The 26,016-nt window shown below is 35.6% G+C and overlaps 1 protein-coding gene across 3 annotated transcripts in view; it reads right to left on the bottom strand.

Annotated features, from left to right (window-relative positions):
* The window catches only part of PTPRK (protein tyrosine phosphatase receptor type K), a 421,190-nt gene that overhangs the window by 343,460 nt on the left and 51,714 nt on the right, over positions 1 to 26,016 (bottom strand). For all 3 annotated transcript variants that reach the window (XM_077769421.1, XM_077769423.1, XM_077769422.1), the window contains exon 2: positions 4,379 to 4,650. In XM_077769421.1, the coding sequence (XP_077625547.1) occupies positions 4,379 to 4,650 (272 nt within the window). The remainder of the gene's footprint in view (positions 1 to 4,378; positions 4,651 to 26,016) is intronic.

Genomic DNA, 26,016 nt, shown 5'->3' with positions numbered 1-26,016 from the left:
AAAAAAAGAAAAAGGAAAAGAAGAGAATGCTTTCAAAGAGAAGAAAATGCTGGGCATATATTAAATCCAATACAGAGTTCACAAATCTTTCATTTATCCATCATGTTAATCTAACTTTATGGTAAACACATACTATGTGTCAGACACTCTCCTAGTAGTAGCTGAGATATATATATATCTCATATATACATATCTCATATATATATATATCTCCTAATATACACATACATATACCTAATACATATACATAATGTTATATGTATAACATATACATTATACATATTAACTCCCAGAAAACAACAACCAATTAGATAGATAGGTATTGTTGTCATCCTCATTTTTTCAGATAAGGAAACTGTCATCAAAAAAAAAAAAAAAATTAAGGGATGTGTTTTAGGCTGTCCAAATGCTAAGAATCAGAGTCAAGATTCATGTAGGAAGAACTGGCTCCAAAGTCTATGAGCCTATACTGATCTTTGAGGAGACCAAAATTCATAATTTCGCCTTTATTTCATAATTTCATATGTATAATTTATTTTTCCTTTCTCAAATAAGAGTTCAAGTTTCTTAGGGTTAAAAACTGGTATCTTCTCATTATTAAATGGTCCAGAGCATAATCAACCTCCTGTTCAGGCATTTTCTATGGAGGCGGCTGGCAATATGGAATTTCCAGGAAGGGGAAATCACACGGAAGACATACTACATCTGTTTCAGATTTTTACTTCAACATAAGAAGGGAAAAGAGAAGAGCCAGTTTGTAGAGAGGTGTTTTCTTCTTTTGCTTTGATTTTACCTCACTTCCAGGAGTATGATTTTTATATAAATATTATCCTATAATAATTAAGAGAGTAGCATTCTGGAGCAATTTTCTTTTTGGTTGTTGTTGTTGAAATTGATGATAAGGAGTATACTGGAATGATGGTCAGATAATGAATGGATTAGGTCAATAAAAGATAGGATTCTCCACTAGAAACATGAGAGAAAAGGGAATTTTAAAAATGAGAAGGTTCTTAAAGTAGTTTTGGAAAGTGTAAAATCTCTAGAAAATCAAAGTTCAATAAACTGTGGAACCAAGAAGATTATTTTCTATGCATATAATAATTCTACTTAATCTAAAGTCTAGGAAAAAAATATATATGCAGTGTTTCTTTAAGAATTAAAATGTAGGTAGGCTTCCAACATAGGACAATGCAATGACTAAATTTTAATTTTTAAAAATCCATAAAGATTCTATATTAAGCAATAATCAAAAGTTTTCCATGTTATTTCTTAACAACAAAAATGATACATAAATCTAGTTTACGTTGTGCTGGTTGTTTCTAATAACCACTATACAGGTACAACTGGTATCTAAATGACAGAATCAATGAAATCATCAATCAAGTAATTTATTGAGCACTAAGCACATGAATAAAAAATATTCAACTCTGTTTTTTGCTGTCATTGATTGTTAAGTTTTTCAGGTTAAGGAAAACAGGTGTGGAAGAAACATAACTAATCACTTAAGTAATGATCTACTGGTCAAATTTCAATCTGCAAGAAAGAAAAGTTTACCTATAGGTTCCAAGTTACAAAGTAATCTTTTTCTCTGACAAGAGCTCTCTAGAAAGATCTCACCGTCCAGGCTGGAACTGACACAGGCATTTTTTGCACAGATTGCTAAAATAACCTGGGGAGCTTTGTCAGGCAAAGGAGACTGAATAAAAGTAGCATCCACTCCTTGATAGTGTAACTTAACATTAAAAATAACCCTGCAGAAATGTGTGCCATAGGAAAATGTTACTAACATCAATGACTCAAAGACAGATCTTGCAAAAAATAAGAAGAGGTAATTGTATGTATGCTAGTTCTCAGCTGTGAAGGAGCATTAGCATGATACCTAAATATATTACTTGTTAGATTTATCAAAATCCACTTTTATGTTTTTCTTTAAAGATAAAACTAACAATTTGATTCCTTAGACAACAATCGATACAGATAGCAAAGAGCAAACACTGCTGAACACAGGCTGTCTGACTCCGAAAACCAAATTTTTGACAATTTCACTAATTTGTTATTTGGGCTTAAATTCACTTTAAGAAGGCTGAATCTGTTGATAGTTTTATTTTGTTAAATCAACTTTTTCTTTTCAGTGTCAAGCTCCAGTAACATATTCCAGTGAAGTCAGTGTAATGACAACACGTTGTGAGGGTAACCCAGCCAATGAAGGGCCACTGTTGTCAGAGATGAGCCCGTTGATGTTACTTCTACTGAATTAGCATCAGTTTCATATGCTTCTCACCTCCCACAGACAGCTTTCAGCTTTCCTACACTAAAGAACAATATCCTTCAGTTCAGGAATAACGGAATCAAGTAGTAGCTGATGGAAATCCACTGAAATCCCCATAGACACATGTATTTGAACAAAGAACCTTACCTGTGGAACCATACCTAGGAAGTAAGAGGCTTTTTAATAAAATAGAAAAATCAACACACGATAAAGCAATTAAAACAATGTATTGTGTTCCCTCCCCTAGGAATAAAGTTTAACCTGAAAAAAAAATGTTCATTTTTAAAAAGCAGAAATGAAACTGTTCTTAGCTTATAAATTACCCACCAAAATAAAGTAAGCTTTCATATAATGCATTCTCATCAGGTTCAGGAATAAACTACATATAGACAAGTCTTTTAGAAGTTTAAATCTCAAGACCTAACATAAAAGTGAATTTCTGTGCCCAGGGTCACATTTCCCCCACTATTGAAAGTATAGGGTTCTTGTGAAACTTTTCATAAACCTAAACAGGATAAAGTGAAGAAGCCATTACCACTAATTTATATGGAAAATTCTTTGAGTGTTCCCAGACCCAAAAATAATCTCTTAGCCTTTTCTGATACCTTTGGACACATCTTGCTAACAGATGCACTAAATAAATTCAGATAAAGCACAGATGCTCACGGACATGGTTCAAAGACATGGTGGCTTGATGCTAAGCTGCTGAATGTAGTTACTGGGGAAGGAGTTTGGTGGGGCTCCTCACGTCACGCAGCTGGGCTGAGTGCTGCTTCCATAATGGCTCGCTGCGAAAACAAAGTCTGAGTGCTATTTTAACTTTTCATCTTTTGTCATGAAAGCAGAATCCAGGGCCCCTGGGTTGCTTAGTCAGTTAAGCGTCTTACTACTGATTTCAGCTCAGGTCATGATCTTATGGTCCTCAGACTGAGAGACTGAACCCTATACGAGGCTCCACACTAGGTGTAGAACCTGACTACAATTCTCTCTCCTTTTCCCTCTGCCCCTCTCCTGCTCATGCGCACATACGTGTGCCCACATTCTCTCTCCAAAATATAAATAAGTAAAAACTTTTTAAATAATAAAAACAGGGCATCTGAGAAGTTCAGCCAATTAAGCATCTGAGTCTTGATTTCAGCTCAGGTCATGATCTCACAGTTCATGAGATTGAACCCTGCATCAGGCTCCATGCTGACAGTGTGGAGCTTGCTTGGGATTCTCTCTCTCTGGCCCCTCTCTCTGCCACTCCCCCACTGGCTTTCTCCCTCTCTCTCAAAAATAAAATAAACTTTAAAAAATAAGTAAAAAATAAAAATAAGCCCCTCCTGTTTAAAAAAAAAAAAAAGGCAGAAATCCACTTTGGATCTCTTTTGGTTACCATATGGTTTACGAAAACTCTCCTTCAGGAAAAACAAGGTGGCATAAGGCAATGTTTCAGAAAAGTAGGGAATAGCTGCCCTGAACCCAATGGAGAGGATTTTGAACAACTCTCCAACTGGTAAATGATCTTTTTTTGTTAAACCATATAAAATCAGTCTCACAAAACATAAAGTAGATATTGATATTATTTGTTACCTGGTTTAATCATAATTAAATTAAGTATTTCTGGGGGGGGGGCAAAGACATGTGGATAACTTTTCTTTTTTTGTTTGCTTATTTTTAAACTCTATGTAACTGAAAAAAAAATGTAAATAATTTTTCAAAATGCCTCCCCCTTAGATGACATAATTCATGAAACACTCATTTCATGTAGTTCTAAATGTTGCTGTCAGGAAGTCAGCAAACCAATCCAGTTTGAATAATGCACTCAAATCAAAAGGACTTTTTCTTCCTGAACAGACACATGGAAATATGTGTTAATAAGTAGTTCTCTGCCAAACACCCAACACATTTTGATACTAAAACTACAATTTTTCTGTACGTAGAAATGTTCTCTCTGCTTTGAAGGTTTTGTGCCAATGTATTTAAACATTTCCTCAAGAACAGGACTAGACAAGGGTGAAAGAGATCATCTCCTATTCCAATGGGCTAGTGCTTACCTCTAAGTATTATATACACAGTGAGAGCCAATGACATTAAAGCATAAACCAGGAAAGCACAGATGATTACCTGATATTCATTGGGCCAAAAGGTGCTCACTGCTAGCTCAGCCCGAAGCCAATCTCTACCCGTGAATCCAGTCACATTCCAAATTGGGTTGGCAAGAGGTCCTTTATTCACCCTAACTAATATGTTCAAAGTGCCAGGATTCAACCCCTTCTGGCTGTATAACAAGTAACTGAAATCAATACAGTGAGTGTCGTTCTCCTTCATTGTAGGCAGCTGAAGTCTGGCTTTTTCTCCAGGGTCGTGATCTGAAGAGTCCACTATCATATAGGAACCTGAAATGACATCACATATAATAAAGCTAAATAGACATGTAAGCAAAAGGGAATATCTAATAACAGAAGAAATGCTAATAATAATACCAATCCATTTTGAGCATTAAAGCTAACTCAAAAAAGACTGGCTTCCAGAATAAATCCATAGAAAGATATCAAACAAGTAAGTAGGTGAATTCAATTGTTAGTAAATAACATTGTTCAAAGTACATAATATGCATTAATTCATTTACTCTCTGAAACAGCCTGTTTTATAAATTACTAAATTGAGGTACATTTAGTAACTTATTCAAAGTCAAATAGACTAGGTAGAGCCTGGTTCAAATCCAGATCCCACCCTAAAATACCTCTAGTCTTACTAAACAAAGATCTTTTTATTACTAAGCAAGCGAACAACCAAGAGGAATGCCTCACTGGCCCGAGTTACACAGAAGGTGCAGGGTTTTTTCTCCCTATCATAATACGATTGCAAAGAGATGGGCTAACGTAGAGTGCAGACAAAATCATTTCTGATTGCAGATTCCCAGATCACCCGTACAAGCTGGGTGACTTTTTGCGATGTACTAACCTCTTTGAACTTAAGTTCAGGGAATAAGGATACTTTGCAGTGTAAATGTGAGGACAGAAGTTGAAAATGTCAAATTTTTAGATCTGAGAATCAGACACATAGTCGATTTGACTACTTGGAGCCTTGCCCACCAAGCGGTCAGCTAATCACCACGGCTCCTGGCCCCAGTTCTGCCATAGCCCCTCCAAATGCTCCCTAGAGCAGCAAGAAATCTGGTTTGAAAATACCAGTCTAAGTCCATCACCTTTGATTTAATAAATATTTACTGGCTATCTGTCACAGGGAAGCACACGGCATATGGAGTCCCAACCTCACAGTCCTGCCCTAAAACACACAGTCTTAAGGCTAAGTATAAAAATGGGTCTTAAACATCAGCTGCTGCTGCTGGCCCAAGAACCTGTGCAGAAAAATCACCAGTCTTTTTTTTTTTTCCATGTCACTGTGGATTTTAACAAATATACCTATCACCAAAATGTAAATATGCCTATTTGTCATGCTTCAGGTAGAACACAAATGTTACTGTAATTTTTCCCCGAGGATTTAATTTTAACCAGAACGTATTAGGTGTAGCGTTACAGAACCCAGTGTTAAAAGGACTACATTGGGACCTCTCTTCCTGACCGATCAACCCTATTTCCTCCCCTAAAATACAGTAATTTTTACATAACACACCAAATACTCATTGACTAGTAGTCTAACTAGTTCCATTAACTCCAAAAGTGGGTTCAAATCATGCCAGGTAAGAGGAGTTTTTACTACCCAAGAAACCAAACTTTCAAATCTGACCAATTTCCACTCTAGAGTTCAGAACTTTCCTGAAGATTTCATATGATGACATTATCAGTTATCAGGCAAAGTATAGAATAAGCTTACACTAGTGACAGTTACTGATATTACTTTCACTACATTTTTCTCAGTTTTCATCTCCTCTTATAACCTGGAATCCTTTTAATTTTTCTTCCTGATTCTCACAGATTGCATGCACATTAACAGAATAAATTGGTCATGTATATTTTTGGAGAAATTATGTCCTTTTTTTTTAAACAGGATATCCTGGATCCCAACCCAATTTATACAAGCAGGATGTTTCTATTCTTGGTTATACTCATCACATTCTGAGGTCCATGGCTGATTTGTCAAGATGTCTTTCAGAGTCACTATAAGCAGAACAGACTAATGATCACTTTTAACTAAGACCAGGCATGAGATCTTAGATAAGGTACTTAACATTTTTGGGCTTCAGCTTCTTAACAAGCCTGTGACCTACTTCTCCACTGCGAGAACAGTTTTATCCCAGGGACATATGATGGCAGTAGTAGATTTAAATTATTTTTATAAGTCTTCATCAATTATGGCTTCTGATTGTCAATTTCAAAGTAGCACTCTCTAAATGACTTACAGGCTTTCAAATCGTTATTTTCTTCCATTATAAAATAAGCTTTGGCATAAATCATGCTTTGTCATACATCTTAATTATATAGTGTGATATTTACCATTAAGACCATTTAGCAATTTTTACCCAGCTGCACTTTTAAACTATAATAATGTTCTTATTAAGGAAATGGGATGAGCAAAGCATATTAATTTATAGGAATTACCAACTGGATCATTAGAAAAGACAAAAGGCACAAAATAAAAGCTTGCTCAAACTATTCCAGCATTTCAAGACAAGTTAATATTTTTAAGTGCTGATATTTCATTTCCATGAAAGTTCCTGCTAAATGGGCTTCTTACAATGCCACCTATTGCTACAATTTCAGAGTATTATGAAATAATGTGCATTTACTGCACAATTCCAGAAAGGAAGAAGCAAGTGATAGCACCAAAAAGCCAATCAAATACTTCTGCCAAGTGATTTCATACAGTGGCAATTTACTCAGCAGGACCATGGAGGTAGCTGCCTATTTGACATAAGATTTACTTCCATCATCGCAAACATAGAGAACACAATGCTATTCTTATCAACTCCTAAAAATTACTTCTACAGTCTCCCAGAATAACTGGCTATACCACTTAGCATCAGGATATTCTATAATATGCATTTTCCTCATTCTTTATGTCCTAATTTAAGCTTATTTACTATAGTTCTGTCACCAGCTAACTAATCCCTCAGGTTTCTAATAAGAGTTCAGTTCTATTTAGTTGTGATTTAACTATTTCCAGACTTAATGAGACATCTGTGTCATACATATATTAAGCACTAAATTTTAATTAATGTAATTTCTTTAATGTGGCCTTACAAATATTCCTTACAGTCTCTTGAGAAATGGAGTTGTCAAATATATCATTTAAGACATAAAAGAAAAACTAATTAGGCTTATAATATTTTTTTAAGTGTAACTTTTTTGGACATTTTGACAATGAGAATCAAAAACCTTAAAAGTGATAGACACCCTCTGATGGTGATTCCAAAATGAAGAATGTAAACTAGATAAACAATTTGTATATATACAAAGATGTAGTTTCTTTTGTTTTTAATTTTTTTAATGTTTTTTATTTATTTCTGAGAGAGAGAGACAGCGTGAGCAGGGGAAGGTCAGAGAGAGAGGGAGACACAGAATCTGAAGCAGACTCCAGGCTCTGAGCTGGCTGTCAGCACAGAGCCCGACGCGGGGCTCGAACCCACGAACTGTGAGATCATGACCTGAGCCGAAGTCGGACGCTTAACCGACTGAGCCACCCAGGCGCCCCGCAAAAGATGTAGTTTCAAAAAGAAGATATCTATCTCATCCTTACATTATCTAAAACAGAGAAAAACAGGGACCCCTCACTGGCTTAGTCAATAGAGCACATGACTTTTGCACCATGCTGGGAATAGATATTACTTAAAAATAAATCTTTAAAAAAAAAATAAAGTAAAAAAATAGAGAAAACAAGATATTTTAAATATCCAATAACAGGCAATGTATAAAATTATGGTAAATCAGTTTGATGAATAATTATGCAGTAATTAAAAACAAATTACTAAAACCACTTGATGGAAGAGGTTCACAATATGTTAAGTAAAACAGGCAATTATAAAACATAGACATTTGGAAAATATACATCTAAAAATAAATACAATTGTGTAAGTGTATGTGTTCATATATATACACATAAACATGCACATATGACTGGAACAAAAGAAAATATAGCAAATAGTTATTAACTATATTATCAAAGGGAGCTATAAATGTATTCTGTTTTCTTATTTTTATGTACATTCACTGAATGTTCTAAAATGAACATGCATTAGATTTGTACTTTAAAAATAGAAAGAAACTATGTGAATACTATCTTACCTAAGTAACATCAAATAAATAATGAAAAATACTTAGGAAACAAACATAGATATTTGCCTTTTAAAAATAAATCCTATTTGCATCCTACACATTAACAGCACTTGGCTTTCAAAAAAACACAATACAAATATCAGAAACTTCTTAATTCAATTCATTAAAGGGGGGGGGCAGTGAGTACTTGGACTAAACAGCAACTTTTGCTTAAAAGAATAACCAAAGAAAACAAGTCCTATTTTCATAAATGCCATAGTCTAATATCTAGATGAATTAATAATGCCCTATGGATTTTATATATTAATGAAAATTTTATCTTTGAGATATACATCTATGAATAGGATTAACTGCAAAGAAAATTATAAATGACAAATAGGTTTCCATACTTCATCCAGAACTCCATTATTTATGTGTATATATATATATATATCCTTTTAGTACACTAACATAATATTTTTATTAAGTCAATTCTTATTCAAAATCCACTGAATGTGCCTATTAATTAAACTGAGAGAGGAGCACCTGGGTGACTCAGTCGGTTGAGCATCCGACTTCAGCTCAGGTCATGATCTCGCAGCTCATGACTTTGAGCCCAGGGTAGGGCTCTGAGTTTGAGCCCCCTGTGTCAGGCTCTACGTGACAGCTCAAATTCTCTATCTCCCTCTCTCTGTCCTTCCTCTGCTCACACTCTGTCTCTCTCTGTCTCTCAAAAATAAATAAAAATGTTTAAAAAAAATTTTTTAAGAGTTTTAAACTGAGAGAGAAATGTCCACTTCTTTGGCTGGTACTGACAAACCTTCCATGATCTTGCCCCCAAGTACCTTTGCCACTTGACCTCCTACAACTTCTCACCAACTACCTTCTCTAATCAGACAGAACCCTCACTATTTTCTCCACATACCATGCCAGTTTTCTTCTCCAGAAGAGGCTCATGCCTGTGTAAGGAAGCCTCCCCTCATCCCAACCCCTTGCCAATTCTTGCCCATTGATCTGCCTCAGCCCCCAGTCCATGTTGAGCTTTTCCTGTCTTGAAACTTTTTGATACACAGTCTGTCTTTCTGGTTGTGGCCTTTAATTATGCACTGCTTTTGTACAAATTTTATTTTATGATTTTTAATGTTTTTATTTCTGAGAGAGAGAGAGAGAGAGCAAGTGAGCAGGGGAGGGTCAGAGAGAGAGGGAGATACAGAATCTGAAGCAGGCTCCAGGCTCTGAGCTAGCTGCCAGCACAGAGCACAATGCGGGGCTCGAACCCACGAACTTTGAGACCATGACCTGAGTCGAAGTCGGATGCTTAACCGACTGAGCCACCCAGGCGCCCCTGTACAAATTTTAAATAATTTATATAGGTATTGTTTATGGAAAGCATGTAATTTATTAAAAATCCCATCAGAAGAGAGAAGCCACATAGAAAATGTAACCACGAAAGCATAACATAAGAATTATAAACGTAAGAATTATAAACTATGAGATGCGGAAACTCTAAAGTTGTAAAGAGAAGCCTAAAGAGTCACCACAATAACCAAGGAAAGAAAAGAAAATGTGAAAAGGGGAAGGAGATTGCTAAGAACCAGATCCTCTTAGAAAAAAAGATGTAGTTTTGCAGCATACTGGATGGTGAAGAAGTTTGTGGGGTCACTTGGGTGATACCCCAGCAGGACACACTCCCACACATCAGGGTGGCATGAGGCCGGGGGTGTGCTGTGTGCACGTTGGGAGGGCCACAGCAAGGTCATAGGCCAGGGCTGGGGCCACAAGCACACAAACACTGCATGTACTGTGCACATCCCTGGGCAAGTACCAGCTATTCAGTATTAGCATGAAAGAAACTAAAACAGAAGCATAATTCAAACACGCCTTCCTGCTAAAAATCCCTTCAGGAAACTGCTACCAGCAAACTACCAAACACTGTGTGACAAACTACATAGAGTAACACTGTGCTAGCTACAAAGGAGACATGCTTAAATCGTCAAGGTCCACTATCACAGAGCAGATAATAAAGGGTGGATTTAGAGCTGCAAAAGCAACAAATTGAAAATGGACACAGCACTGAACAAGGGCCTTATATGTAGTAGAAGTTCAATAAATATTTGCTAGTTGGTTATTTAGGTGAGTGGATAAAGGAGAGGGAAACACAGACTAGCTCTCAAAATATAACAACATATAACTGCTGAGGGAGTACCTACCAATTTTACCTTTATGTGAGAGAAATTATCAGAAGATGTCAAAACAGCAGCAAAAATAAAACAAACAATTGGAATCATTTGATGAAAGGGTGTAATGTTTTGGAAGGACGCACTTAACATTTTTAGGAGAACCAGTCGTGTATATGAAAAACTATCAATTAAAGCAAAGGTCCTGAAATGTTTTAGTCTCAGAACCCCTTTTACACTCTTAAAAATGATTGAGGACATCAAAGAGCTTTTGTTTCTGTGAGTTCTACCTATCAATATTGACCATATTAGAAATTCTAATTAAGAAGTCTCAAAAATGATTATTAATGTTTTTAGGATTAGCAATAATAAATCCATTACATGTTAACCTAAATAACATGCTTTTATGAAAATTACTATATTTTTCAAAACAAAAAATAGTATGTAGCGAGTGTGTTTTACATTTTTGCAAATCTCCTTCCTGTTTGACTTAATAGAAGACAGCTACGTTCTTGTTTTGCTTCTCCATGCAATCTGTTGTAATATCAGATATCACGTAGTCTCTGGGAAATTCTACCATACACTCATGAGAAAACAAGAGGAAAAAATAAAGGAAGATAATATCTTAGTTCTAATAGGACAGTAGTTTTGACTATGCTGATCCCTAAAAGGGTATTCCCTGGACCACATGTGGAAAGCCAATAAATATTAATAGACATAATTCTTTTGCTCTTTATGTTTTAAAGAGAATATTATCAGTGATTTTATATATATTGTGTCTACTTCACTCATTCAGTCTCATCAGGGTACAAAGATGTACTAAATGAAATGAAAGTTTTCCTGGAAATATAGATAGCTTGAGAATGAAAATCAAAAATGCTGAATTTTTGTACACCAACATAAAGAGTGTGTTAGTCAGATCTCATCAGAGAAACACAACCACAGGACACACACACACACACACACACAGATTTATTATATGGAATTGGTTCACATGATTATTCAGGCTAAGTAATCCAAATGAAGGATAACCAATGACATAGTTCCAGTCTAAGTCCAAAGGCTTAAGTAATATTCTATCCTAATAAGAAAAGAATTGTTGTATGTTCTGAAGAGCTACCAAAGCACCAACACAATATGCAAAAGTTCTTTCTTGGCATTGAGTGAGATTTTCCTAGTAGAAACAAAGAACATGCCAGAAACTGTTGATGTGACAAAACCAGAGAGACTGTACATTAGTAGAATTCCGTGCCCAGCCAGCTTAAGAAGCAATAATCAGGATATCTGGGAAGAGAGAAGAGTGACAGTTGAAACTGTGTTTTGGGGTCCCAGCCCGTCCAGGATGATTGCTTCCTTTGTTGTAAAATTAATGTCTCTTAAGTCTTTCTGTTGCTATTCTCTTTGTGCTAAAGACAATGCCATTGCCCTATTTTCGATATTTCAGCTTCTCATTTTCTTTTTTTGAGCTTCTCCTCACCCCATTTTTCTTCATCTGATTAGGTGTAAATCTCCCAAGCAACTACAACTTAGAAGCTAGGAATCAGTTTGATTTTCCCCCTTTCTTTACTTTCCTCTTATAATCCACTACCAATTTCTATTCTTGCTGCTTCCAAACTATGTCCTCAATCCACCCACTTCTCTTCATCTTTCCTAGTTTATCAAACTCCTATCATCTCTCAGAGAATGACTAGAACCACCACTCGTAACAGGTTTCCACACTAGCAGCCCTACAATAGTTTTCTACAGACAACCAGATTAATTTTTTTTTCCAAAACATACAGTTGATCTTTTTTCATATCCATATTGCAATGAGAAGGAAATCCTAAGTCTGTACTCAAGCCTATCCAGCTTCAATATTATCTGACCCCTGCCTTCCTCTTTCACATTATCTCCTAGCCCTTTCTTCCCTAACTCAACATGCTCCAGACAGAGTGGGCTTCCTTCTGCCCTTCAAAACTCCAATCTTGTGCCTATCTCAGGTTGCAATACTCTCCACTCCACTGGATTATTTTCATCATTCGGGTCTTTTTCAAATACCATTTAGTGATGAAGCACTCCTTGGTCTGTTAACTAAAGTAGTTCCTTCTAAGTAAGATTCCGTCTAATGTGTTTTTCTTTGTTATTTCCTTCACAGTACTTGCAACTTACTGAATTTGTTTACTTGAGTGCAAAACTCCACAAAAAATTCAGTTTTCATGTATCGTGTTCCTCTAAAAATCTAGAACAATGTCTGAAGCATTCAGTGTGAAGCTGAAAGTATTTTCTGACAAAATCTGACAACTATTTATCAGTGTTTCCTATCAGTGTTTCCTGTTCTGCGTATCCAAAGCACTCCAATAATGCTTGCTATCTCCCAATTACACAATATCTACCTGTGCAACTCCCAGCCCTAGTGTAAAGTTATAAAGATCAGAAATGTTTTTTCCACCTAGGACCTAAGAGAGGAAATTTTTTGTACATGTAGGCTTTTGGTGAATTCAACTGAAAGCAAGTAATAAATGAAGAATCTCAAAAATGGTAACTGTATCGGTTTTATTTCAAATATAAAACAAAAAGGAAAAAAATCTCATGGAAACTGACATGACTTGAAACAATGTTCTCAGCGACACCTGGGTTGCTCAGTTGCTTAAGATCTGGCAAAATCTAGATTTTGCCTTCGGTCATGATCTCATGGTTCATAAGATGGAGCCCCACATGGGGCTCTGTGCCGAAGTAAATAAACATTTAAAAAAAAAAAAAAAACAGAGTTCTCAATCTTAACAATTCCTTAAAAGACTCCATCATTTGGTAGGGTTGAGATAGGTGCCCTCATTTTTTTGCATGGTCTATTATTAATCCTTCAATCTTCTATATTCTATTATTTCTTAAGATTATGCTTCTCTTCTAATGTAGTTCACTCCCTATATCATATAGTTTGTTTCTAAAAGAAAGAATGAGACACACATCATAAAATATTCGAGTCGGAAAAGTAAACTGATCCCTCAGACTCTAATACACAAGAACCGAACTTGCATCTTAGCAGAATTCAATTTCCAACAAAGTTTCTCTCTCTAAAATGTGCTTTCCATTGCCTTGGCAAAATATAAAACCACTTCATTCACGTGGTGCAGGAGTAAAATTTCTTCTAATCCCTGAGAGTAATGGCTTTGTATTTGTTCTAAGCATCCAACTGACATTTGAAAACAGAACAGCTTTTAAAATTTTCAGACAACACGAAACACTAAAAAAGGAGGTTTCGTGTAAAAAGGTTTCATGTAAAATTAGCACAACAGTTTTTCTTCGTGGGAGACCAGCCTCCTCAGGGGGTTTATCGGCTACATGTTTAAGAATTACAAACTGGGGGCGCCTGGGTAGCTTAGTCGGTTAAGCGTCTGATTTTCGCTTAGGTCATGATCTTGCAGTTCGTGGGTTTGAGCCCCACGTCGGGCTCTGTGCTGACTGCCAGTTCAGAGCCTGGAGCCTGTTTCAGTCTGTGACTCCCTCTCTCTGACCCTCCCCTGCTCACGCTGTCTCTCTCTTTCTCTCCTAGAAATAAATAAAACATTGGGGAAAAAAAAAAAGAATTACGAACTGGACTAAACACTGTGCTATAGTTGAATGTCCATCTCCTACATCTTAGAAAGTAAAAGCTTTAATTTACCTGGCCCCTCCTTTGATCACCAAAATTTTCATTTTCCTCTGTATGATACAGAAAACTTGTGCAGTATGATTATTAGCAGCATTAATTTGTATCATCTGCCTCCTCTTTAGAAGAGGTTGATTTTACAATCTGCTGTGCTTTTTTTTCTCTCCAGGGTCTTTCAAGACTCCAGTTCTCCCTACCTCCCACCCATCTCTTGGACAGCCTAGTTTTCACCTTTCTCTGTCTTAGTTTCCTTATCTTGAAATTCTCTCAGGACTAAATGAGATTGTCTCCAAGACATGCCAAAGAATGCTGATTAAGTAGGCCCTTAATGCTTGTTCCTTTGGATATATTCATTCTTTTCTCCACCACATAGTAGACAAAAACAAACTAGAAAATGTAGAAAAAGAATATTTTCAAGGGTAAAACATGAGATAACAATGTTAAGGAGTAGTATACTCAAAATCTTCTAATTCATAGGCACTTAAACTTTTCTCAACGCTTCTGTAAATTTACCACCTACTAACCCCTTTTGTCCCAGTGGGTGAACCCTCCCTTCCCAGCTCTTTCCTTCTGTGCCTCTCTAACTTTCCTTTCTCGTTTTCCTCTTTTTTTCCCCTGAAATCTCATGTAAATCTAGAACATTCTCCCCAGAAACACACATACCCCTTTAACTGCACAGTAAAGGACCACAGATCTAAGTAAAGATCTCCCGTTCTAAGATTTGTCCTGTTTCTGAAATCTTGGCTCTCCTCTCATGGCTCTCACACTACACAGCTTTTATGTTATGTAGTAATGAGATGTTTTTGAAAAGCAGTTGCTAAAATGAAAAGCAACTTCAGAGAGAATAATCCGAGTTACATTACCCCAAAAAGTAAGGGAATCTTTGTCCTGTATCCAATTTTGTAATCATCACTTGCCTTTTCAAGGGAACCCAAATTGGAAAGAACAGTGAAAGGTAAGAGAAGGTTGTATAGCCTGCTGTCTCTAGAAACTGTCTAAAGATGAAATATCATACTAACAATTCCAGGCTTTTGTCTGGCTATACTATAACCCTGTTAATAATAGAACGCTAGATCCCAAGGTCAGTAGAGATTGAGTGTACAGTGCTCTATATTTCCATATAAATAGATATTTCCAAAGTCAAAACACTCTACTCCATAATCACAGTATGTCTAAAGGTACCAAAACTTTATTTTAATACATTAGAAGAATCGGCTTTATTTTGCCTCAACATTAATAAGAGATAACAACTACTACTGAATAAACAATTGGCAAGCGATAATCAATTACAGAAGAACTAAGGTTGAGCAAACTTTCTCAGCTGAGTTTTCAGGTTCAAGGAGAATCAAGCTATAAGAGCAGCTTAACTGGCAAACCAAGGAAGTTGCTTCCTTTATTAAACTATAAGAACCACTAACGTTTCTAACTATAATTGAAGATGCTTCATAAAATGTTCAAAAGTAAAGAATAGCATACATTCCACTGTTGTCCAAATAAAAGCATATTCCTAGCTATGAAATAGTTAAGAATTCAGGCTCTGCAGTCAGAGACCTGATTCTGCAGCCTGGCTCTGACATTACCTACCACAACCATCCACCTCTTCTCTACCATTTTACTGATGAGAATCCGAGGTCCAGAAGAGATGAGTATTTTCAATATAACAAAAATATTGTTGGAGAAGATTGTTGTGGGGATTACAGAAATGGGAAATAACAAAGCAAAAGCATGTTTTTACTTTTTTTATTTACAAAGTATTATCTGAACCAAAAATCTGTCTGTTTTTGAAAATAGTGCCTGTCTTAGAACCCAAGACAAACAAAGGAAAAGAAAACCAAAAGGAAATGAGAGCATAAAATCTGAGAAAAAAAAAATAAGAAACTGAGTACACAGAAATGAAGGTGGGAGTCCAAGAGAGAGGAGAAAAAGACAAACTGTTTACACTTTAAATTCTAAGATATGGAAAGATAAGCAAAAGAGGGAAGAACAGAGTGGTAGAGAAAATGGGGTTATTTTTATTTTGTCTCCCCAAGTAGCTTTGTAAGCTATCCAAATATGATAAAAATAAACTGAGGCCCAGGAACTAAAAAGGTAAAAGAAAATGGTATCATTACCTCAAATGTAGAGATTGGTGGTTTTGGTCACAAGATGGTTAATCATCTATAATTCAAGAATTTAATGGACGATAAAATAACACATGAAACCCATTAATTAATTATTGCCTCTCCTGAGCCTGCATTAATTTAAGGTAGCTTTCGTGGAATTAGGGGTTCCCAACACTGGAGCAAAGTATAATACTGAGTCATACCAATGTACTTTAGGATAAACTATTCCATCTCCAATCCAGCTGTTATTAAAAAATAAATAAAAATACCAAACACACCTGACTGGTTGTGAAATACCATATTAGCCAACGGTGAAGGGAAACAGCACACAAATTTTTCTCTGACTGTTGATACACAATTAATTCAACTTCCTCTTGGCAAACACAATCACCCAAGGATATTCCCCCAACAAAACATTCCTTTTATACATAAGCAGAAAAGCTGCATCATGCATGAGACCTCCATTCCAACAGTGCTCTTTTTGCCCTTAGAGCAACTTAGGATTGTACTTTAATGTTTCCATAAATGCTAACTTAAGGCACAGTGGATGAATACAAACATTGAGAAACTATGTAGAGTTTCAGTTCCCACAGTAACTTTTTAAAGCTTCTCTCTAGGGTGTACTGTAGAAGCTAAAATAGAAAATAATTTCAGCTAAAACAACAGTGGGAACTCTGACCAACAATCAAGGACAGGTGTCTCCCAACATTCCCCCAAAGAGGGAGTGTCTTTCTTTTATGGAAGAGAGACAATTTTAAATAATCTCAAAATTTTGATTTTCAGATCTTTCAATTACTATTGAAATGCATGTGAAGCAAGTTTAAATTATTGGAAACATCTTAAGTACTCAGGATAAGATCAAATTTCTTTTCTTTGAGAATAACGAGAAGTAAGAATATGTTTCCGACATGTCTGTCCTTCTAAATATAGTATTACCATGTATCTCCCAAAAAACTCTTCATGTGATGTTTAAAAAGAAAGTGATTTTTTTTTTTAAATAGTCCTACAAGCAGTGACTATGCAAGGGCCATGAATGGGTAGTGCTTACTCCAATCATGGTGATCTACAATCCACTAGATGCAACACAGTTCTAGTGGTTGAATAATCAACTACATGCCCAGACACAGATAAGACAATATATTATATCTGGTACTCAAAATCCTTACATTTGATCCACAGAGATCTTGCAATTTATTTGCCATGAACTACCAGCATGAACTCACAATTCATAATGATATGATATGCATTTTTTACTTGTTTTACCCCTTCTTTTTGCTAGAGATGCAGAAAGTAAAAAGACCAAGAAGGACTTACGGGCAAAGATGAGTTTGCCTTTGTATTACATGTGATAGACATAAAAAAGATTTAAAGTGAGGAAGATGGAGGTTGCTCTTCTAAACCAGATTTTGGAAAATCATTCTGGCTACATCCACACAGAATAGATGGCTGATGGGATATGAGCAGAGTGGATAAGGGAGATCAATTAGGAAACAGCCACAGCATTCTAGTATGTGTATGTATATATATATAAAAGTATGGTAGTAGATGAAGGAGATGATGCGAAGCAACCATCCAAAACCTATATAAGATGTAAGAAATCAGCAAGAATTGGTGCTGCATGAGATACAGAAGTAAAGAAGAGACAGGTGCCCAAAACATACAACTATATTTCTTGCTCATATACCCAAACAGATAGTGGTGGCATTCCTTGAGTCCTGGCACAAAAGATAAAGTTCAGTTTTGGGGGAAAGATCAACTCAAGTTCTTTATTATAAACAGAGTCTACTGCATCATTTTCAGAAAGAAAAAGAATGTTATTACAAGATATTAGGAAGCCCAAATAATGACCAAGATATACTCTGTGGACTCCCATTGCTGGACACAAACAACATTGCTCCTAGTATCCAGACTGGGTTCCATATTTTGTTGCCTCTAGATATCTATGCTTCCACTTGCTGAAGAAGGAAATCTGCATGGTGCCTCTTTTCTGCAGTTAATAGCTTCCCAATCAAAGTTCCTTTGGGTTTTCTGATTGGTGCAGATTTGGTCACCTGTTAATACAATAACTATAAGGATGGTTGGAAAGGTAAGTGTCTGACTTGCTTCTGAGGTCATGAGAAATTATAAGGTGAGAAATTCACCAAATATAGGAATGGCTGCCAAAAATAATAATAAATATCATCTGAGAAAGAAGAGGCATTAATTTTGCCGGGTCATACCAGAGAAGATGTCAAGTAGGCAGTTGGATATATGATTCTATATCTCAGAGGAAAGATTTTGGCTATAAACATTTATGAATCATCTGCATGAGGGATTTCTTTTTTTTTGGTTTTTATAAACAGTTTGACAAAATCTTAAATACTTTATAAACATAACAGTAAATGTACTTAATCAAATTAATGTCACACCATACATTACTGGAACACAAAATACAATAATCTGGTTGCAAATCTTTTTTTAAGGATAGAAATATTATAGGAAGCAAGGGATAAATTCATTCTAAACCTCTACTATGGTTAGCTCTGTTTACTAAGAATGATCTTACCATCTTTTGCTAAAATATTATTTCAACAGCAATTAACAATTTGGATGATTTCCAAAAACCCACAACAGACTCTGTCTGTAGCTGGATGAAAGCCACTTAATCTTGCACCCACAAGTGCACATAACTAGTTTGAGTATCTGGAGTGTATTCACCTCTTGACCCTCACTAAACCTATCTTTGAATCTGAACAGCTTTCTCCTGATTTTTTTTTTTTTTCAAATACAAAACCAAAATTCCCTGTTGAGTACATGTATGTTAATTCTGATCAGCATTCAATTTAAAAGACACTGTGTTCTGGAAAAAAAAAAATTTTTTTTTAATTGACAAGATGCTAAAACAGACATATGTAACTGGAGGGGCAAAATCGAAACATCATTGTGATTATCCTCTTCACAGTAGTTTTGGCCTAAAATAATGCTTTCTGGAACACAGAACAGCACAAAAATATCCTCCTACATCTGAAAAATGAAAATAAATAAATGAGAATCTAATGAACAAGTCCACAGTGATAAGATAGCAATAGTGACATCTGCTGCATGAAGACATTCACCCCGATTATCAACCCTGGGCTTCCGGGAAGGACCTGGGGTTAAGGGCTTCCGTAGGCTTTGAAAGGTCCCACGTGGGACACCCGTCATACCACAGGGCATCTAGTTCTTCTTTTACAAGTAGAAATGTCCTCGTGATCAATTTCCTTAGGGTAGTGATGGAAAGAGTGGTTTCACCCACTTTTCTAGTCCAACCATTTATTTGGGGTGAAGTGCAAAAGTCACAAGGACTACCATAACCGCCCTCCAGAGCAAAACCAGACGAGGACGGTGGTGATAGGCGAGAGGCAGGCAGAGTTGCTCAGCAAAAGAAAGATGCAGGAGGCTGAGAAATCTAATTCAACAAACTTAATAGATTTGTACAGATCAACTACAAGGATAAGATTTCTCTGGTGGCTAGAATTTCCTCCTAAAATAAGTCATTTTGTCTAAGCATAAACTATTTCTTGGTTCTCTATCAAATGCGTAAAACTAGCTGAGAGTCCATGGGTCTGAAGTGTCAGAGTAAACCCATATGTCTCGTAACATAAACATGGCAGCCAGATAGGGTTTCCAGACTTTCCCTGTTGATGAACATTTCTTTCAAGCACCAGTCTTACTATGCCGGTTTCCTTAAGGAGTGCTCATTCTAGCAGACCCAGCAACTGGGTAAGCATTATTACTTTTACCTTAAAAACCTCTAAATGTGCAAGAAAGCATGCTCTGTGAAATCCCTATGGGCGTGAAACTGTTTAAGAGTAAAACTACTGATTCAGTGTTTCTCAAACATGAGTAAAATACCGATGCTTAAAAAGAAATACTTTCTCAGAGACCTCAGTGTTAGCTGTAAGTACACATAGATAATCTCTGAGTATTAACTTTTTATGATAAGAGTGCATTCATACAAGTGTAAAAAAAATTGATAAAATTTAATGAACATTTACTTAGCCTAATAAATTGCTTTGTGGAATCACTGTTGCACATATAACATTCAATAGTGAAAAATATATACGCGCTTGTTTTTACATTTTATATTTTGCTTTTGGGTTGGATTCTTTTCATTTTGACAAATGAAACATCATTTGAGTCATTGTTATTATAATTTTTGTTACTCTTCTTTGATGGTGATTTTCAGCCACTGATCCATGCTTTTGATGGACCAAAAAATGTAATAATACATTGCAAATTACAATAATAGGAAAAATTTAAAGTCATTTATTAAAAATTTTTACAGATTATTTGTTGTTAACAAGGTTTCTCAAGCTCATACATATAAATTCAGGAGCTGCACTATATATGGTTTAAAAAAAAGTATGATCAAATAATATAAATGTCACAGTTTACTTACTGTAAGTGCCCCATGCTTATGACATGTATTATCTGCCCCCACAGCACCTATATTCTCCCCCTGCTTTTATCTATATGAACTACCGTGAAGCTTTCATTAGTATTCTGGAATATGATGCAATTCATACTTTCATTTATCAAAAATATAAAATCAACACAAATGTAAACAATGTCTCTGAATTATTCCCCAGTCATTCAGATCATCTTAAATGTGTATATGACTTTTAGACTCCTAAAAACAAACACATCCAATTTTTAAAATGTTCAGAGAATAGGCCTACAGACTAGGGTCTGAGAAGCACAGCTTTAGCTCACTTAATAATAAACTCAGCCTCAAAGAAAATTTATCATTTACAACACAGGTAACCACAGACAAGTACCAAAAGGTGCACTGGAATGAAATCATGTAGCCTCAGCCCTAAATTTGTTTTCTTGGAAGAAAATCCATAACCCTCTTTAATTTTTCCAAAGAAAAACATTATTTTTTAAAAAGCTACTCAGAAGGATTAATCCCCTTAAAATATCCACTCCTTTATATTCTGTGCCTTCCCCTTTGACTCCAGCTTTAGAATTTAATACTTACTAGGCAAGGCTTTGCTTCCACTTAAAAGTAGTAAAGTATGAAGTAAGTAACTAATTTATGTGTTTCCTTTTCAAGCTGGTGCCAGGAAGCTTAACATCTAATTTGAAGTTCAACTGCAACAACGTAGGCCTCTTTGGCTGAAAAACTTAGGCTTATTTGCCATAAACTGATTTTGAAATCATATTTGAATTCTTATTTACCAGGAGTCTTTTTCCTTGTTTATCTTTGCAATCTGGGTAACTATCTTTGAAGTAAGTCACCTCAAATTACTTGTGTTAACAATAAAAGGTAAAATAAACTACATAAATTAAGTAATGCTTGATATGTAAATGGAGGCAGCCTCCTGCTTGTTACTAAGACCAAGTTTCCCATAAATGTCTACCTCACCTTGCCAAAAGCCCAAAGCCAATTCCACATAAAATTGTGAATGGACAAGTTAGGCAATGGTGATTGCCTGCTAAGCTATATGTAAGAAAAAGTTAAAATCATCTACCGGCTATTTGTCCGAATATTTAAAACTAAACACAGTTATGTTAAGAAAAAAAATGTCCATTATCTAGTGACACCTCTGTTCCCACATCAGCTCATTCTCTGTGAATAGTGTGTGCTGGCTATAGAATAAGGTATATTGGGTGCCTGGGTGGTGCAGGTGGTTAAGCATCTGGCTCTTGATCTCAAGACATGATCTCACAATTTGTGAGTTCGAACCCTCCATCAGGCTCCATGCTGATGGCATAGAGCCTGCTTAGGATTTTGTGTCTCCTTCTCTCTGCCTCTCCCCCATTTATGCTTGTGCTCCCCCTCTCATAATAAGTAAGTAAGCTTTTAAAAAATAGAGTATGTATTAAAAATTCTAATTTGATAGTCACTTTTTTAAATGTTTATTTATTTTTGAAAGACAGAGGGACAGAGCGTGAGCAGATGAAGAGGAGAGAGAGAGAGACACACACAGAATCTGAAGCAGGCCCCAGGCTCTGAGCTGTCAGCACAGAGCCCGACGCGGGGCTCGAACTCATGAACCATGAGATCATGACCTGGGCCGAAGTCGGCTGCTTAACCGACTGAGCCACCCAGGCTCCCCTGATCCTCACTTTTAAAAGNCCCCTGCTCACGCTGTCTCTCTCTCTCTCTCAGAAATGAATTAAAAAAAAAAAAAATTAAAATAAATAAATAAATAAAGCAGGAAATCCATATAAAGAATAAAATTAAAATAGTACAACCACTGGAAAAATTTTGTTTTAAGTTCATAGGAGACTTAAAAATCAACTTTTTATTTTAACAAGTTCATTCTAACAAATTTTCAAAGAAGAAACTTTTTGATTAGAAGAAATCTTCTAATTTTGAAATCTTTCTAATTTACCAAAATCTAGCTCAATCATCTTTTCACTGGTGAATATTCACAAATACTCCTTTTAAAATCAGAAATGGAAGAAAGATGCCCCTTATCTTTCTACTGAACCTTGTTCTCGATATCCCAGACAGTGTAGTAAGATAGATGATATAAATGTCTATACATTTTTATATCAGTAGATAGTTTGTTTTCATTAATAAAAGCAATATGAGATTTTCTAACATTTAAAGAAGAAAAATAATGTAAGGAACTAGAAGGTGACTGGGTTTACATTTTAAAAAGGGTAATTCACATAGATTAACTCTATAGTACTGTAAAACTTCTATTAAACAAGTTTCTTTAGAAAATAAACTTTTAAATAGAAATTCAACTGTTAAATGCTGTGTCCAAAAACATTTTATAATTTATGTGAAACACAATTGTTTGCCTTTTTAGCTGCTTGATAAAATATACAAGGGCAAAGTTCTTATTTCTCCCAAGTCCAGCTGAAGTAAACAGGACAGATCTTAAGCTAAGAAACATCTGCAATTTTGTCTATTTTTCTAAGCATATAGTTAAGAGAATGACCTCTAGAGTCAGATCAAACTTGGTTCATTCAAATCCTAGCTCTATCACTTTAAGCGATTTTCACAACCCGTTTCCCCTTTTATAAAATTGCCCTCCTTATTTGCAAAAGAAAGACAATCCCATCTGCCTTACAGACATTTTGAAAAGCATACATTGACTGCATTTATCCCTTTAAATGTTTCAAATATTGCATAGAAAAACAACGACAAATTTCTGTGCTTTGGTTTCCTATGTCAAAAATATGTCCTCAGTCTTCTCATCCAAAAGGAAGCCCAACTCCCTCTCATGGATCCTCTATTGCAAATAAGTCAACAATTGTATCCTGATTAAGAGTCCCAAGGAGAATGTGTTTCTTATGCCATCCTCTTCATCCATTATGCTGCTCCTTCTCTTAGAAACCCTTCTATTAACCACTTCATCAAAGAAATCACACTCATCTTTCAAAAACCAACTCTATTTATGTAAGGATCCACATCCTGAGTTTGCTAACAACTGGAGATCTATGTTTGCAAAAATACATATATACATATACAGCCAGACAACAAAATTAAGACTCTTCATGGTCTTTCTTCCAATCTCTCCAATCACCCATTGTTTCTAAGAAGGGTTTTTGTTTACACTCCTCAGTTTTTGTCAAACTCCTCATGGCCAGCAAGAATAAAAGGAGAAATTTTTAAATTAATGTAAAGAGACCATGAAATTTTTATATTTAATAAAGGCCAGAATGTTACCTGGGATAAGAAACATCCTAAATGTAGAAGAATGTGGGTGGGGGTGGTAGGTCTCTAAATATAAAGTCAAGTGATTATTTTTTACAGACTTGTAGAAAATTAGAACAACCGCTATGTGATGTGGAACACTTAAGAGTCATATAAAAACATTTTTGGGGTGCCTGGATAGCTCAGTCAGTTAAGCATCCGACTTCGGCTCAGGTCATGATCTTACAGCTGGTGAGGCTGAGCCCCGTATGAGGCTCTGTGCTGACAACTCAGAGCCTGGAGCCTGCTTGGGATTCTGTGTTTCTGTCTCTTCTCTCTTTGCCCTTCCCCCACACCTGCACATGTGTGCTCTCTCTCTCAAAAATAAACCTTTAAAAAGTAAAATAAAATAATGAAAAATTTTTTAAAAACTTTAAGCAATTTTTTCACTTACTACAATATATTTCATATGCACACAAATACATTTATATGTATATATATCACATAAATCTACAGAAGTCTTCTGTAAATGGATATTATTTGAAACATGTTTTGATATTGAATATATGTTTTTCTTTGATGTGACACCAAGAGGTATCAAGCCTTCAGGTATGGGCAAGAAGATGCATTTTTGTCCCCATTATAAACATAAAGCACTTAACTCTGAGATTCCCACAAAGCATCGGGTGAATGGTAGCTGCTCTCATCTTATTTTCTCTTCTTTACTTATTCTCTGTGTGTTCCCCATATCCTCAAGAAGACAAGTCATCTTGTGGATGACAGTACCTTACACTACTACAAGCCCCAGCATACAGCATCGTACTGAAGAAAGGGTCAGGAATCAATAAGTATTGGATAATTGAATCACTGACATTTGAGAAAATCCAACATCTGAGACACAAATAATTAAGCTACGATGTGAAGCTCAGCTTCAGGAGAAACAGAAATGTTTTCCAATTTATTTCTCCTCCAACACCATCTAGGTTTCCTCTTCTGTACACAACTCAGACTGGAGAGAGAATGTATGTGCTAATCACCATGCTAGGGAAGCCTACACTACTTGCATTTGTATCTCATCTCATGGATACATCTTGACACCTTTATGGTATCACCCTGCCTATATACCAAAAGCCGGGAGATAATGAATCTAAATGTGTAATTCTTATTTCCATTTGAAATACATATGTGTGTGTCTATCTCATATATATCTCTCAAGATAGCAGCATTCTATTTTAATTACCAAAGAAAGTAATAGGTTTTTTTCCTTTAATATCCACTGTATCCATTTTTTAAAGTTATATTTTCAAAGAATATATATCTCAAGCAATAAATGCCTTATTTATCTACTTCTCCTTAGTAAAAAGCAGAAAAGAATGCACTTTCACCTTAGTACACATCAACTGTCACAAAACGTTCCAATGAATAACAATCAGAAGCAGAAAAGAGAGATGGATAGAAGTTATACTGGTGCTTTTCCTGGTTATGTTCTGAGTGGTTGCAATCCCACAATATATGTAGGTTTTAGAGACCTTAGAAATCATTCCATTTGCCATATGTTTTATAGATTAAAAATCTGAAAAATACTGAATTTAAGTGACATGCCTAAATGACAAATATTTTAAATATGCAAGGAAGAAAAGAATAGAGAAAGATGAAAATTGAGAAGCAGTCTTTTATTTTTGCCTGATAGTCATAATCCTGTCATAAAAAGAGCTGAATTTCCTAGCCAATCTTCTGATACATCCTACAGTAAAATAAACTTTCAATTAATTAATCTCCTCGGTACAATGATCTTATTAACAGATAGTCTGTTGTAAAGTCCCAATCCAAAAATTTCATAAATTATATGAAATAGAATTCTTTTCCTTTTCACCTGCCTAACAAATTAATCCAGTACAGATTCTGTTTCTCTCAAGAAATGGACAGATCTTAGGAAAAGATAAAAGACTTATAAAGTTTATAGTTATTCGCAACAATATGGATGGGGTCAGAACAACCCAATTTAATACACGTTAAGAGTGTGAT

The sequence above is a fragment of the Crocuta crocuta genome, unplaced genomic scaffold, assembly GCF_008692635.1.
Source record: "Crocuta crocuta isolate KB4526 unplaced genomic scaffold, BGI_CrCroc_1.0 scaffold646, whole genome shotgun sequence".
In the NCBI taxonomy this organism is placed as follows: domain Eukaryota; kingdom Metazoa; phylum Chordata; class Mammalia; order Carnivora; family Hyaenidae; genus Crocuta; species Crocuta crocuta.
Note: the sequence above shows the minus strand (reverse complement) of the source record. Positions and strands in the feature narration are given on the sequence as shown.